The 15,703-nt window shown below is 53.3% G+C and overlaps 1 protein-coding gene across 1 annotated transcript in view; it reads right to left on the bottom strand.

The window, feature by feature from the left end:
- The window catches only part of LOXL2 (lysyl oxidase like 2), a 50,724-nt gene that overhangs the window by 18,141 nt on the left and 16,880 nt on the right, over positions 1-15,703 (bottom strand). The window contains exons 4-5 of the mRNA XM_032091981.1: positions 6,821-7,032; positions 1,151-1,373 (exon numbers count right to left, since the gene is read on the bottom strand). Of these exons, the coding sequence (XP_031947872.1) occupies positions 1,151-1,373; positions 6,821-7,032 (435 nt within the window). The remainder of the gene's footprint in view (positions 1-1,150; positions 1,374-6,820; positions 7,033-15,703) is intronic.

Raw genomic sequence — 15,703 nt, 5'->3', positions numbered from 1 at the left:
GGAGGCAGAGGAAACGCCGGCTGATTTCCACGGGGAAGAGCAATCCAGCAGAATTCCCGTGCCTTTGGAACAGCACAGCCGGGCACGGCCTCCGCTGGCTCGGCCCAAGCGGCTCCAACAGGAGCCAGAGCCCGGGATTCGGTCACTCCTCGCTCGCAGCTTTGCCAGCTGCCGTGGGAGCCGCTCTCCCACCCTTTGGAGGTGGGAGAGGGAGGAAAGAGCCTGGAATCTATGCGGGTGGGAGCTGAGCTGGGCGTGCTGGGGATGCCAGAGGGGCCCTCGTGGCTGCGGCACCTTGTGGGAATTCTGGTGGTGGATGGTTACAGCCCCAGAGGTTTCCTGCTCTAATTGGCAGCTAGATGGGATATGGGGAAGGAATTCCTTCCCTGGGCGGGTGGGGAGAGGATGGGGTGGAATTCCCAGAGCAGCTGTGGCTGCCCCTGGATCCCTGGCAGTGCCCAAGGCCAGGCTGGAGCAACCTGGGACAGTGGGAGGTGTCCCTGCCCATGGCAGGGGTGGCACTGGATGGGCTTTAAATCCCTTCCCACCCAACCCATTCCACGATTCCATTTTCCCATCCGTCTGTGAGTGCTGCAGGAACAGCTCTGAACTCTGGGAATCTGCTGGGCAGGAGGGCCTGGAGGGCCAGGACACAGGGAATGGCTTCCCACTGCCAGAGGGCAGGGATGGATGGGATATTGGGATGGAACTCCTGGCTGTGAGGGTGGGGAGGGGCTGGGCTGGAATTCCCAGAGGAGCTGGGGCTGTCCCTGGATCCCTGGAAGTGCCCAAGGCCAGGTTGGAGCAGCCTGGGACAGTGGGAGGTGTCCCTATGGCAGGGGATGGGATAAGATGGGCTTAAGGTCCACTGTTCCCAGAGTCGTTCCCTCCCAGGCTTTTATCAGAGTAGGATTAGGTTGGATATTCAGGAGAAATTGTCCTCTTTGAGAGTGGTGAGGGGCCAGGATGGAATTCCCAGAGAATCTGTGGCTACCCCTGGATCCCTGGAAGTGCCCGAAGCCAGGATGGAACAACGCTGGCGGAAGGTGTCCTACCCATGGCGGGGGGAGGGGGGGGGATTAGCTGATTTTTAAGGCTTTTCCAAGCCATTTTGGCATTCCAGGCCAGGCTGTGCCTGCTCCCTGCTCACCTCCTGCCTGAAGGCCTTTCGGAAGCCGCTGTGGCTGCTGGGGGCGAAGGCCCGGCCGGGGACGCAGCTGACGACCGCTGGCATCCCGTTGTCACACGTGCTGTTCTTCCCAGTGCCCCCCGTCAGGTGGTTTCCCAGTTTGCAGCTGGAAATGTGAGCCTCGTTCCCAGTGCAGTCCATGGAGTACGCCCAGTAGTGCTGCTTCCTTCTGCTGGCAAACATCCTGAAAGGAATCAAGGAGAAAGGGAGAATTAGGAATCCTTCAAAAAAAAAAAAAAAAAAAAAGCACTGATGGAGCTAAATTTTGGGAGGAAAAATGCCCTGAGGTGAAGTGGGGATTGGACAGGATTATTTGGAGGCTGATCTGTTCATCCACACCATGACTCTGTTGAGGTGACATTTAAAAACATGGAATTATTCCAGCTGGAAAAGACCTCCAAGATCATCGAGTCCAACCACTTGAGAGGAAATAAATCCCCTGTGAAAACTGAGAAATCAGAGTAGGAACCAAAGGTGCAGCTGCAGCAAATGACACATTCCCAGGAGCAGAGATCCCACCCCACGCAGGGACAGGGATCAGCCAATTCCAAATGGACAAAGAGGGTTTGTGCAGATGAGTGGGCTGGAGGAAAAAAACTTCCAAAGCTTCCCAAAAAAACTTCCCCTTTTGCTGACCAGCAGCTATCAGCTGGGATTGGGAGAAATCCAAAGCCTCTCCGAGCCTCAGTGTTAACAACTGTGAGCCTGAGAGCAATTTCCAAGAGCAGGAGCAATTCCTCTCTGACTTGTTGTTGGCAGCAGCTCCTGCTTCTCGCTCCCAGACTGCCTGGAGCTGCTCCAGGCACTCCTGAGGAGGAAGGGGCACGTGTGATAAACTGGGAAGGGAAAGGATTCCGGAATCCAGCTCCATCCTACCGGAGCTGAGAGCTGGGGGAATGGGAATATGGGTCAGGTCAGCCTGAGAAAGGAGTTAAAAAACACAGGGAAGGCTCAGGGGAGCCCAAGCCCTGCTGGGATCTCCACGTGGCTCCGTGTGATCCCGGTGCTGCTCCTCATTCCAGGAGTCTCTGCCACGCAGAGCCGGGATCCAGGGATTAGCTGGGATAAATGGCACAGCGAGGCGGGTGGAATTTGGGGAGAAAAAGCAGCAGTTCTGGTTTGTGCAGCACAGAGAGCCTGGGGAGCAGCACCAGAGGGGCAGAGAGCCTTTCTGAGGAGGTTTTTTGGGAACTCCACTGGGCAGGTCCAGGTTTTCCCAGCTGATCCCTATAGGATTCAGATTTTGCAGGGTCACAGATGTTTGAGGGGACACTTTTCTCCCCTCTGCTCACGGAGCTCTGCTGCCCAGCTCAGCACTTCTCCAGCCTCTCCTGGCTCCCAGCCACTGACTAATCCTTGCTGGAAGCAGATCTCCCTGGGCAGAGGTTGGGGATGGATCCAGCCGGGCTGGAGAGGGAGCTGCCATTGCATCCCACGATGCTGGAAAAGGATGGAGCAGGGCCGGGATCCATCCCAGGCAGCAGCAACAGGACCCTCCCTGTCCTGTGGGGAAAAGTGGCTGTCAGAACCCACCTCAGACCTGTCAGGGACCCCTGAATCGAGGGAAAAGGGATGGGAAAATAGGAATAGAGTTAAAGTTTTAGAAATAAACCAAAGGAGGAGGCAACACAAAGCAGCAGCCACTTCCCAGCTGTGCTCAGGGTGGAAGGGAGGACCTGCAGGAGCATTTTCACCCCTCTCAGAGGGTCCAGAGAGCTCCATGAGCTCCAGAGCGGACAAGGAACAGCCTGACTTAGGGAAGCAGGGATGGGGATGCCTTAGAATAGCAAACAATGACCTCATCCTGGAAATTTCATGAGGCATTAACATCTGGATGGTATTAACAGCCCTCGGGAGGCTGGGGAGAAATGAAGCCCCACCTCGTGTCCCCAGACTGAATCAATGTGAAAAAAGCAGAATTCAGCTGATCTCTGCAGGCAGAAACTCGGGGCTTTGCTGATGTTTCATTTTTAGCACAAAAGGGCCCAACTGGAATCAGTGGGAGCCCAGGGTGACGCTGCTCAGGTCAGAGGTGGGAATGAACATTCCTGCTGGGAGAGCTCGGCCAGTTCCAGGTCAGGCTGGAATTCAAACCATTTCTACTGGTGAGGAGAGCAGGATCTGCATCCCAGAAAAGCTTTGAGCAAAGCACAGGTGGAGCCCAAGGGCTGCAGGAAGGGCTGAGGGGTTGGGTAAGGAGCCCTCAGGATATTCCCCGATTCCATGAGTTGGGGGAGCAGAAAACAAATGATTGCACAAAAAATTCAGGAAAAATTCACGCCAATCGCACTGAGCAGAGGCTGGGGAGCTGCTCCTCGGGGCTGTGAGCAGAGGTTTCAACCCCTGGGAAATTCCTTGAGTTAACAAGGTGCTGCCTTCAGCCTCAGGGAGGAGGGAGGGAGGGAGGGAGGGAAGCCAGGCCTGCCAAAGCCCTTCACATCCCAGCTTTTCCAGGGAAAAAACAAACCAGGAGGGTTCCTGCTACAAGAACTGAAGTGCTGAACTGCCTGTCACCTCTGAGCGGGTTTATAATGGGTGAGCAGACTGGTTAAACTGGGAGCTGTGGTTTGGACTGACATTGATCCTGGAGCTGCTGAGCTCCTCCAGCCATTCCTTTGTCAACTCACAAAGGCTTCAAAAAGGCATCAGGTCCAGCTCTCTGATCCCAGATTTCTCCTCTCTCCAGCAGCAAAATGCATTAAATTCTGCTTTCCCAGCCAGAGCAGGGATTGGGAGGAGGAGTTAGAGCAGTGCCTATGTAAAACCCACGGTGAGGAGCAAACAAGAACAGGGAATCAACGTTAGATTTGTTTCATTTCCGAACATAAATTGCGCTGTCAGCTCCAGAGGCCGGGTTACAGTCAGGAATAAACCCCTGGCAGCGGGACAACGATGAACTAAGTTGTTTTCTTTCAAGCGAGATCCATCTGCAAATCATTTCACCTCCCACCATTGTGCAGGAGCAGAGCTCAGCAGGCAGGGCTGGGATCGGGGGCAGCGAGATCGGGGGGGATATGGGAAGGGGCAGCCTTGGCCAGCAGAAACCTGATCCCAGCCTTTCTCCCTGCAGGAGCAGGAGCAGGAGCAGGAGCAGGAGCAGGAGCAGGAGCAGGAGCAGGATCTGCTCTTGGGAGAAGGGGATTCTCAAATTAGAGGGAGCAAAGTCTGAGGAATGAGGAGAAAGGATTTTTCTGGGGCTTCACATCCATAGGGAGAGCAGGTTTAGCTCCAGGATGAGCCTTTCCCTGTCCAGAACAAACCACGTGGGACAAGCGTCCCCTGGCCTGGGCGAGAAGGTGCCACTGGTCATCAGCCCAGCCCCTTGACCACAAATCCAAGGTCACTCCCAGCCCACAACTGGGAGCTTTCCCACCCCAGTAACACCAGCTGGACGTGATGCATCCGCCCATAGCACAAAGGGAAGCGGCCCAAGGAAGAATTCGGCTTTTAAACTCTGCTGACAAACAAAACCGTGCAGCTGCCAAGACTTCATGAGCCTCTCTCATCCAATAAAATGCCATCCCCATTTTTTCCAACCTGGGATAATGCTCAGCATGTTTTCCAAAATATTTGTGGGTGCCAGAGCCCAGCAAGGCCGAAAACAAGCAACAGGAGGGAGGTTTTGGGGCACTGGGGCTCTTCAGCAGCAGAGATCTCCTGGGCTGGGATTTGGGAACACTTCACATTCCTAATTCCAGCTCAATTCACTGGGATTTTCAGCAGTGCTGAGTTGATGCTGAACAACCTTCTGTCAGTTTTTCCATGTGTCCAAGAGACAGGACAGCTCCCGAGCACCCGTTTATTTAAGGCAGATGGCTCCAGATGCTCCAGTTAATGCTTTTCTTGGAAAGGCCACAAGTGGAAGCAGGAAAAATCTACTTTGTCTGTCTGGAGGTGATTTATTCCCTGCTCCTGCAGGGGATGGGAATCTCAGGGATGGGTCTGAGGGAAAGCAAACCCTCCTCAAACCAGTGTCCAGGCCCTGCTCATCTCCCTGGGAATCCTGCAGACAGAATCGCAGCGGGTTCTTTATTTTACGTTTTCCCTGTGCTGGCTTTGGGCTACTCCAAGCCAAGGACCTCTCTGACGGGTCAGGATCTTGCTAATGAAAGAAATGAAACGTGGCCAGGCTGATCCAGAGGGAATGTTCAGAAATAGCAATTCCACAGGCCAGCAGGAGCAGGCAGGAAAACCACAGCTCCTGCCTGGAGCGTTCAGCCCTCCCCTGAAGCAGCCGATGCTTTCCTGCTCCCCAGGTCACGGAGGAGGAAAGGAACGAGACAGAATTTCATTTGAACTGTTTTACATCTGCTGCAGGGTGTTTTTCCTAGGGAACAGTGTGGGAAGAGCCTGGTCTGGGATGAGGGCTGGTGACAAAAAGCAAAATGAAGCAATGACAACAAAAAAATATCCAGAGCTCCTGGCTCCCAAGGAACAGGAAACGCAGCCTAAACCTTTCCGCTTGCAGCTCTGGAAAACACAACGTTCTCCCTATAAATCAGCAGCTTCTTCCTTCGTTTCATAGGAATCCACAAATCTAGGGGGAAAAAGCAGCGCTGAGATCCCAGAGGATCCTTCTCCCAGCACCATCTGGGATGCACAGGCAGGAATTGCGCTCAGGGTGGGAAGGAGGAACCTGGGCACAAGGGAGCACAAGAAAGGCTCCTTTTATTCCAACTTGGACTTGGTTGGAGCTTCCAGCACATCCAGAACTGATACAGCCTCTGGATTTCTGCACAGGGATGGGGTGAGCAGTTGGAGACTGTGTATATTATGGAATGACAGGACAAGGGGGATTTAAACTGCCACAGGGCAGGGTTGGATGGGATATGGGGAAAGAATTCCTCCCTGTGAGGGTGGAGAGGGGCTGGGATGGAATTCCCAGAGCAGCTGTGGCTGCCCCTGGATCCCTGGCAGTGCCCAAGGCCAGGCTGGAGCAGCCTGGGACAGTGGGAGGTGTCCCTGGGCATGGCAGGGGTGGCACTGGATGGGCTTTAAATCCCTTCCCACCCAAACTGTTCCATGATTTTCTCGCAGCTGATGGATTTACTGGGACAGTGGGAGCAGTTTGGTCCCACCCCTCCCCTACCCACCACACAGAACCACCCCTGCTGGAGGAAATGTTCATCCTCGAGCTGGAATTACAAAATAAAAAGGTTTTTTGGGCCAACTGCCCCATGTCCCACTCCAGGCCCTGTCAAACACTGATACTCATCAAGGTCTGCATCCAAAGGGTGAGGATCAAAGGGCTCCCCTGCCTGCACCAGGCAAACCCTGGCTGGAAAAGATCCCTGAGGGCACAAACCAGCCCTGCAGGACTCCAGGGACAAATCCTGGCTGGAAAAGATCCCTGAGGGCTCAAACCTGCCCTGCAGAGCCCCAGAGGCAAATCCTGGCTGGAGGGGGGAAATCCCGGCTGGAGGGGGGAAATCCCGGCTGGAAAAGATCCCTGAGGGCACAAACCAGGACATTCTGAATATTTACACAGACAGAAAATCCTGGCTGGAGGAACGAAGCAGTCGCAGCTTTTCCTACCCCAGGGTCCCCGGTGCCACCTGACAATTTCCAACTGGAACAAGGCCCCGAGTGTTCCAAGGAGTGTCTGTGGCTCCCACCGAGCCCTGCCCTTACTTGTAGACGTTGGTGTTGTATTTCCTCTCACTCGGGAAGCCGAACATCCCACAGACCACCCGGGAATTCTTCATGGTCCAGTGCTTGTCGCAGATCTGCTTCCAGGTGCCCTCGTCCTTCACCTCCACGTAGCCCTCGGTGACAGGGACCCGCTTGCGGTAGGTGGCCAGGATGGCGCGGATCCGGATGTCCTCCACCTGGATGTTCATGTTCTGTGGGTGAAAAAATGAATGGGAATGACGCTGGATTGTAGGGAAATGGGCCGTGGAGCTTCCAGGTGGGATCACAGCCCAGCTGTGGTCAGGTGGGGTAGGAAGGAGGAGGTGTTGAGGAAGGGACGGGGTGGGGAGGCAAACAGGACAAGGGGAATGGATTCAAACTTCCAGAGGACAGAGTTAGATGGGATATTGGGAGAAATATTTCCCTGTCAGGGACTGGGATGGAATTCCCATCCCTGGAAGTGCCCAAGGCCAGGTTGGAGCACCCTGGGATAGTGGGGGGTGTCCCTGCCCGTGGCAGGGGGTGGAATTAGGTGATTTTTAAGCTCTCTTCCAACGCAAACCTTTCTGGGATCTTATGAAACAAACCTTTCCACCTTGTGTAAATTCATCCTCTGGAAGAGGATTCTTTTTTCTCATTAAAAAAAAAGGAAAGCAGCTCTGATTTATTTTATAAGGTAGCCTTATAACAAATCTGCTTTGTTACTTCAATTCCAAGCGCTGTTTTCACCTTAATTTAGTCCCTGTTCCTGTGGAAATAAACCAAGCTCAGCTTTGTTAGGGCCAGCCTTAATCACAGACTCATTCCGGATGCAGGGAGCCGGGAGCCCTGGCAGGGAAGGGCTTTGGGGTTTTCATCCAAAGCCATGATTTCATGTGGAATCTGGGATTCCAACGTGCTGACTCCAGCGTTTCTCTGGCTCCTCCTCCATAACCTGGGACAGCAAATGAGTCATGGAAGCCGAATGGATTTCACACGTGGGACCTACGTGAGGGCACAAACCAGCCCTGGAGGGCTCCAGGGGCAAATCCTGGCTGGAAAAGATCCCTGAGGGCACAAACCAGCCCTGCAGAGCCACAGAGGCAAATCCTGTCTGGAGGGGGAGAAATCCTGGCTGGAAAAGATCCCTGAGGGCACAAATCAGTCCTACAGGACTCCAGGGACAAATCCTGGCTGGAAAAGATCCCTGAGGGCACAAACCAGCCCTGAAGGACTCCAGGGACAAATCCTGGCTGGAAAAGATCCCTGAGGGCACAAATCGGCCCTGCAGGATTTCAGGGCAAATCCTGGCTGGACCAGGCAAATCCTGGCTGGAAAAGATCCCTGAGGGCACAAACCAGACCTGCAGGACTCCAGGGGCAAATCCTGGCTGGAGGGGGAAAATCCTGTCTGGAAAATAACTGTGAGGGCACAAACCAACTCTGCAGAGCCCCAGGGGCAAATCCAGGCTAGAAAAGATCTCTGTGGCGAGCGGTTACAAAAGAGCTTCTGAAAAATGGATGAATTCCCTTCCAGGAGCCCTTTCCTTGTCAAATATGTGCAAACCCACGTGGTTCTGCTCGGGGTTACATCAGAACTGAGGAATCCTCAGACTCAACCACTTGGAAAAGAAAAGTTGCCCGGAGCTTTAAAGGGCCACGGGCTGCTGGTCAGGGCTCGAAGGGAGATCAGAGCCGGACCTGCCAAGTCCTGCAGATTCCGTGGCTCATCCATTCTCCAGATGCTTCACCAGCACTGATGCAACAAACAGAGCCCAGGCAAGGGCAAAGAAAGAGGCTGCTGGGGCAGGAAATGGGTCAGGGAACGAGGCGAGGAATGGGGTTGGCACCTCCTCCTCAGCTCTGCTCCTCTGCTCACACCGCCTTGGACAACTCACTTAAGGCCTTTCCCCTCCTTTTCCTTATTTGTCCCCCCATTTCTGTCTTTTTTTTGTCTACATTTACCACCCAGTTTTGCAAATCACTCTTTCCCTCTTTCCCCCTCAGCTGCAGGAATTCAAGTCTCCAAAATCCATGCTGGAGCATCTCTGAAACCCTGGAACACAGAATTTATCCAACAGGGTTCACAGGCTGGGCTCCAGTTTTGAAAGCTCTTGTAGCCCTCAAGAATCAAAAATAACCCCTGTGATACCCAAAGTTGTTACATCTGAGGCAATTTCAGGTGTTCCAAGGATCTGATGTAAGAAGGGATTTAAAACCTCCCCAGCGGAGCCTGAGAAATCCATTTGCAGCACAAAGTTTGTCCTGAAACTTGGCAGTTTCTCCTCAAATCTTGCAGAGTTTTTGACTACGTGCTGTCAGGAAGGTATCGGAGCCTCAGGGCATTCCAGGGCCTCCTCAGGCTGCTTTCCAAACCCTGCAACTCGCTTTTCCCTGCTGCAGTTTAGGAAATGTTTCCCGTTTTTCCCTTGCTGGAGAAGTTGTGTTTACCCAGGGCCGTCAGAGGGAACTTTGTTCCCCTGCTTCCCCTACCCTGCCTCATTTTCTTCACCTGGGAAAAAGGTTAATCAAAGCCTGAAACCCACTTGGAAACAGCTCTGGGTGCTGAAGATCTCAAAGGGTTTTTAAGAAAATCCTATTAAAGGGATTAACCCAAAGGCCAGGGAGCCAACACTTCGAACTGCGCTGGAAAAGCACCTGGGAAAAGACGGGAAACGGGAGGAAATTTGCGCTGGCAGCTGGGAAAATGGGAGAGGGAGTTTTCCATCTGTGACTGGGGGATTCATCCACCCCACAGGAAGCCCTGAGTAGGTCTGACACCCGTAGTTAGGCGAGGACCAGCCCTGCTGCACATTAAAGTCACAGAAATGGGACATTTTCCTTCTGGACCTGGCGTCAGGAACGTGCTAAAGCCCATCCGTGGCTTTCACCGGACAGCCCCTTCCCTTTTCCTTGGATTTAGACGGGCTGGAGGCCACAGCCGCTCCTTGGAATGAGCTCACACCCAGCGATGCTGCTCCAGGTGTATCGTGAGGAAGCTGCTCCGCGGCTCACCGCGCTTGAGTCGCGTGCCGTTCCAGATGTTGAACATCTGCCCGGTGCTTCCCAGGATCGGCATTCCTGCATTCCACCTCTCACTCATCATTAAACATCCCTGTTCTCTCTGCTGGGCCGTCCCAGGGAATGTTATCCAGGTGGAAAAGCTGGAAAACCCCCAAGGCAAACAGAGGACTTGAAGGACTCGGTTGGATGTGATCTTGGAGGTCTTTTCCAGCCTCAATGATTCCTGGGATGACCAGCGATTCCCAAGCTCCTCCTGCAGGGAAATCAGGTGCAGAGAGAGCAAACTGCTTCTCCAGAGCCCCAAAAAGGCAGGGAATCCTATCCAGGATCCTGAGGGTTCAACTCCCACCTCCTCCTGAGGATCCCTCCTGCAGCAGGGAACACAGCTGGACCCCCAGCTCTAAAGCAGCCACCTTCTGATCAAGGATATTTGGGTTTTCCTCTCCTGATCCAACAGATTTGGGGTTTTCCCTCTTCTTCCCACTCCCCCAGCCTGGCGGGAGCTCTGTTCCCCAAATCCCAGGACATCCAGCCTGTCCCTGCCAGCACCAGATGCTGAGGGGAGAGCACTGAGCCGGGTAACGTGGAACAATCCTGCCCTGCTGCATTCCTGCAGCTTCCAGGCACCTCCACCTCACGGATTTTCCAAGCCAGAGGGTGGATTTTAGTGATCCAAAGCCCTGGATGGATCTGGGAATCCCGTGCTGGGATTTACGGCATCAGAGCATCAAGCAGAGAGAGAAACCAACCCATTGAGGCTGAGGAGGAGAGAGAAAAGTCGCAAGGACGCAAAAAAATGCAAACCTCCCGAAAGGTGGGAAGCTTGGGAATGCTGGGAGGTACTTTGGGATTTGCCTGTTATTCTTGCAATTATTTCTGCAGCCTAACAAATCCAAATGAGTTGTTCCATCTGTTTCCAGAAGAGCTCTGAGCACAGCAGGAATGGGATACCCGAGACCCACAGCAGGACTTGAGGTCCCTGTATTCCCCACTCTGGGACTCGAAATTCCTGCATTTCCACTCCAGCACTCGAGATCCCTGTATTCCTCACTCTGGGACTTGAAATTCCTGCATTTCCCACTCCAGCACTCAAAATTCCTGCATTTGCCTCTCCAGCACTCAAGATCCCTGTATTCCCCACTCCAGGATTTGAAATCCTTCTATTTCCCACTCGGGACTCGAAATCCCTCTATTTCCCATTCCAGGACTCCAGATCTCTCTATTTCCCACTCCAGGACTCAAAATTCCCGTATTTCCCACTCCAGGCTGGGCATCTGGACATTTCTTTCCCCCTGACTCACTGGCCTGGGTCGTCCTTGTTGGTTATTTTACAGCAGTGAAAAATAAGGTGCGAATGGAATTTTTGCTCTTGGATTTGGGAAAACATTCCCGGGGCCAGTGTGGCACCTCAGGCTCTGTCCAGAGGTATCCCATCCCATCCCATCCCATCCCTGTCCTCCAGAGATGCTGACTCAGGCACAAAAAGAAATCCTGCTCCAACCTGGGATTCTGTTTGGTGCTTCCAGCTCTTTTGTCATCATTTTTTTTTGGCCTGAGTTTGCCGAGGAAGATAAAAACCTGAGCAAAGCAGCGAGAAATGAGGCATCGTTTCATTCCCAGAGGGAATTCGTCTCCTGATGGCTCTAACAGACCACAGTGACGTTTTCAGCATCTGTCTGAGAGCAAAACCGACCCCAATCCCATCCCCTTTTCCCTTCTGGAGCTGGTTCAGAGCAGGGAATTTTGTCTGAGAGCAAAACCGACCCCAATCCTGTCCCCTTTTCCCTCCCGGAGCTGGTTCAGAGCAGGGAATTCTCGATGGAGCAACTCAAGGGTTTGCTCCGGCTCTGAACAAAGAGCGAAACCTCAGAGGGGAATTCAGGAGACTGCAGAGCTCGGCTTTATGTTGGAAAATTCAGGAACAAAGGATCAAAATGAGCATGCTGAGGGTTCTCCAGGAGAAAGGGCTGCCAAGAGCTTTTTCCCAGTAATTCTTTGGGAGTGGAATGGTTTCCTTTGGCTGCGGAGGTTTTGTTACACTGGGGCTGTTCGATAATGCAAATCCAGGCAGGAATAGTTTATCCTCCAGCTGGGCTGATGGTGAAAACAGATTCCAGAGAAAAACTGGGAGCAAACAACACCTAATGGATAAAGCAGATTCCCCAAATCCCCCTCTCCGTGCTCGATGGACACGTGGAGAGCCATCCCACAACCAGGAAAACTCTGGGAGCAAGAGGGAGCTGGGGTTACACCATGCCTCGTTCTGGGGAGGCAGAGATGTGATGGAGAGGGATTTGGGATAAGGGAGGGAGGGTCAGGAGGGGGGGAATGGTTTGGAATAGGAAGAGGGCACGGTGAGATGGGACATTGGGAAGAAATCCTTCCCTGGGAGGGTGGGGAAGGGCTGGGCTGGAATTCCCAGAGGAGCTATGGCTGCTCCTGGATCCCTGGAAATGCCCAAGACCAGGTTGGAGCAACCTGGGATAGCGGGAGGTGGCACTGGATGGGATTTAAATCCCTTCCCACCCAACCCATTCCATGATTCCGCGATCTCAGCTGGGACTGCCAGCATCCTACAGCACAAATCAGTACAGAAATGAGGGAAAAATGTGTGAAACTCTTCCGTGCTGGGCCGTATTTCCTCTATCCCAATCCTTTCCCTGCCAAGAGCCACATCCAGGGCCCGCAGAGCTGCTCCTCTCCAGCCGGGACACAAACTCCTGGCAGAGGCTCCGAGCTCCGTTACGAAACCGGGGGCTCGGAGCCTCGGCCGTCGGGGCCAGCCCAGAGGAAAGGGTTTGTTTTTGAGCCCTCACAAAAGGATTCCTGGCTTGGAAAAGTTTTCACATGAGCCTCGGCTGCTTTTGTTTCCACCCTCTGAACCAAATGCTTCCCCACAGCTCTGGGTCCAACGGCAAAATCCCACCCAACTTTTGTAATATTTGCCTGCGCCGTTCGCCCCGGCCTTTGTGCTGGCAGGGGATGGCCAGGATGATTTCTCTGGGGCCTTCTCCATGCCCAAACCCGGCCGTTCCCTTTCCTTTTGGAGGATGCTCAGGAATCCATCCAGAGACAGGATCCTATTCCTAGAAATCCCAGGCTGCAGACGCTGCCCTGGTGCTGAATCACCCTGGAGTTTGGATTTCTCTCTGCTCTGTCCCTGGATAATCCATTGTCATCTCAATCCTGCTTTAAGAGCCCGAAGATCCTCTCAAACTCCTCTTTCCTTCCCTAAGCCTGGCCTAACCCACTGCCCCTTAAATAAAACCTATTCGGATCATCCTTTCTCACTCCCAGCAGAGCTCCAGCATTTCTCTGCTTCCAAACCTTGGGAATGAGGGGTGAAACTTGGACAAGAAATTGATTTTTTTCCTCCTATCCACAACTCAACACAAAAATCTTCCCACAGGGGCTTTGTCCATCCCAGGGGCACCTTAAAAACCTTCACTTCCATTAAAATCTCAGCCACCAAAGGAAAATGACTATTTTTAAAGCTTTCCCTCCACATCCATCGGAATGGGTGGGATCTGTTTGGATTTAAACATCTGGAGCTGAGCCTCTGAGTCACCCCAAGGTCCCGGCTGTAAAATAAACACGGGAGGATGGGACAAAGCCGGGGGGGGTGGGACAGTGGCCCCTGGGGACAGCAGCCAGGCTGGGGTTGCCAGACCAGAGCAGCACAAAAGGGTTGGGGAGCAGAGTCAGGCTTAGGGGCCAGGAACAAACCCAGCGCAGATTAGGGCTGACAAAGCCTGGCTCAGCTGGGAAAGGCTCCAGGAGCCTCCTGATTGCCCGGGCAGAGTGAGGGGACAGTGCTGGGAAAGGCTGGGGACACCAGCGAGGGAGCAGAGCAGGAGCAGTGGAGCCTGGAGAGGCTTTGGCACGGGGCAGGCTCAGCTTAGGGCAGGCTCAGCTTAGGGCAGGACACGGCTCTGTCCTGGCAGCAGCAGGGCTGGGGGGTTCCTGATGGGCACAGCTTTGTCAGACCCTGTCTCCTTTCTGCCGAGCTGCCTCAAAGTGTCTGCGTCAGGCACTGAAAGTGGGGAAAGTTTATTGCCAAGGCACAGCAAGGTCAGGAACACCGAATTAATTAAATTAAATCAAATCAAATCTCTGCAAAAGACCTCCAAGCTCGTTAAGCCCAACCTCTGACTGATCAGCACCTTCTCACCCAGACCATCCCACTCCGTCCTGAGGACAAGTTCAATATTTGAAGAGCAGAATGGTCTTTAAGGGCCCTTCCAACCCAAACCCTTCCCTGATTCCCACACCACACAAATGGCCACAAAGCGGCCGCTGAGGCAAATCATCGCGCTCCCTTTGAATTCACAGCACCAAAACTCGGGGGGTTACCCCCATATCAGCTCCATGAACATTCCCCTGACATCAGGAGGTGCTGAAGACCCTCCCAGGCCCACAGAGCAGCAGAATTTGTGCTGCCCTTGGGCTTTGGGTTAGAGAATTAAACGTTCACAGCGAGGCGAAACTCAAACCCTGTTGTCACTGATTTTTGAACTTTTACATTTCTCCAATCCTGCGCTGCCTGCTGGGTCACTCTGAGGTTTCCTGTGGCCTCTCAGCTGCTGCTCTCTCGTGCTGGTCACACATAACAAACCCTCGCTAGGTTTGCTCTCCAAGGACACCTCCATTGTCCCAGCCCCCAAAATGTGTGAACTAAAAGCCTCTGAAGAGGAGAGGCAAACTTGGGGTAATTACATCATTAACGGAGGTTAGAATTGGAGAATTAACCCTGATATGCAAATGGGTCAAACTTATAAAAGGCTGAGGAACCTGGAGTCCATCTTGGGTGGAGCCTTTGGCCTGCCCAGGGTGAACCTTTAAAGGCCCCGCAAATCAATCCCTGCTTTTATTTTCTGACTCTCGTCTGGCCTCTGTTTTCAGGAGCCACATCGAGGCATCATCACAACAAACAGGTGAGGAAAGCCTTTCTAATTAAACACCGAGAGCTGCAGGACACAGAGATGAGGTGGGGGGCACCTGTGTGACAAATCTCCATGGTGGGGACAGAGATTCCACTGATTTTCATGGCAAAAAGCTGGAAAAGAGGGAGATTTACCTGGGGACAAACCACAACCTCATCCCCCTTCCCTCCCTGCGCCTTCCAGCTCAGTTCAGCCTCATCCAGAGCCTGGTTTGACTGTGAGCTCCTGAGCAGGGCCTGGCAGAGCCTCTCCCCGCTCGTTAAAAACCTGGAATTAGCAGAATCACCGAATGCTTCGTGTTGGAAGGGACTTTAAAGCTCATCTCATCCCACCCCTGGGACATCTTCCCCTATCCCAGGTGGTTCCAAACCCCATCCAACCTGGCCTTGGACACTTCCAGGGATGGCTCAATCCACTTTTAACCCGGCACAACCAAAGCCTTTGAGCCTCTTGGGCTTTGAAGTGAGATTTTTGTGCCTCCCAAGTACCCAGAGGGGAAACGAAGGCCAGAAATAGCAGCAGGGCCTGGCGTGCTGAGCCAGACCTGTCTGGCCACCGTCTGGCCAAAGCCCTGGGCTGGCCTCAGGTACCAGAGCTATTTGTGAGCCTCTAAAAGCTGCAGAAATTCGATATATTTAGAGCCTGGCCTATTTGAAGGCTGTGTGGGCGCACACAGAGGAAGGAGTTCGACAGCAAATATTTTGTTAAGGATGTTTTGGGGCGTGCGTTAAATCAGATCCCGCTGGGGCATTGATTTCGGGAATCAATTAAGGTAGGAATCGGGTCACTGGGGCCTTTAAATCACTGGAGGAGCTGGGAAAGCAGCTGCAGGTGGGTCTGGGCTGAGTTTGGATAGCACAGAGTGACTGCAGGAGCTGTTGGAAAAGCAGGGATGGCATTCCCAGCTTTGGGAACACACAGGGAATCGCTCAGATTTC

Source organism: Corvus moneduloides, chromosome 27 (genome assembly GCF_009650955.1).
Source record: "Corvus moneduloides isolate bCorMon1 chromosome 27, bCorMon1.pri, whole genome shotgun sequence".
Lineage (NCBI taxonomy): Eukaryota > Metazoa > Chordata > Aves > Passeriformes > Corvidae > Corvus > Corvus moneduloides.
The sequence above is the reverse complement of the archived record's forward strand: the minus strand, read 5'-3'. Positions and strand labels throughout refer to the sequence as shown.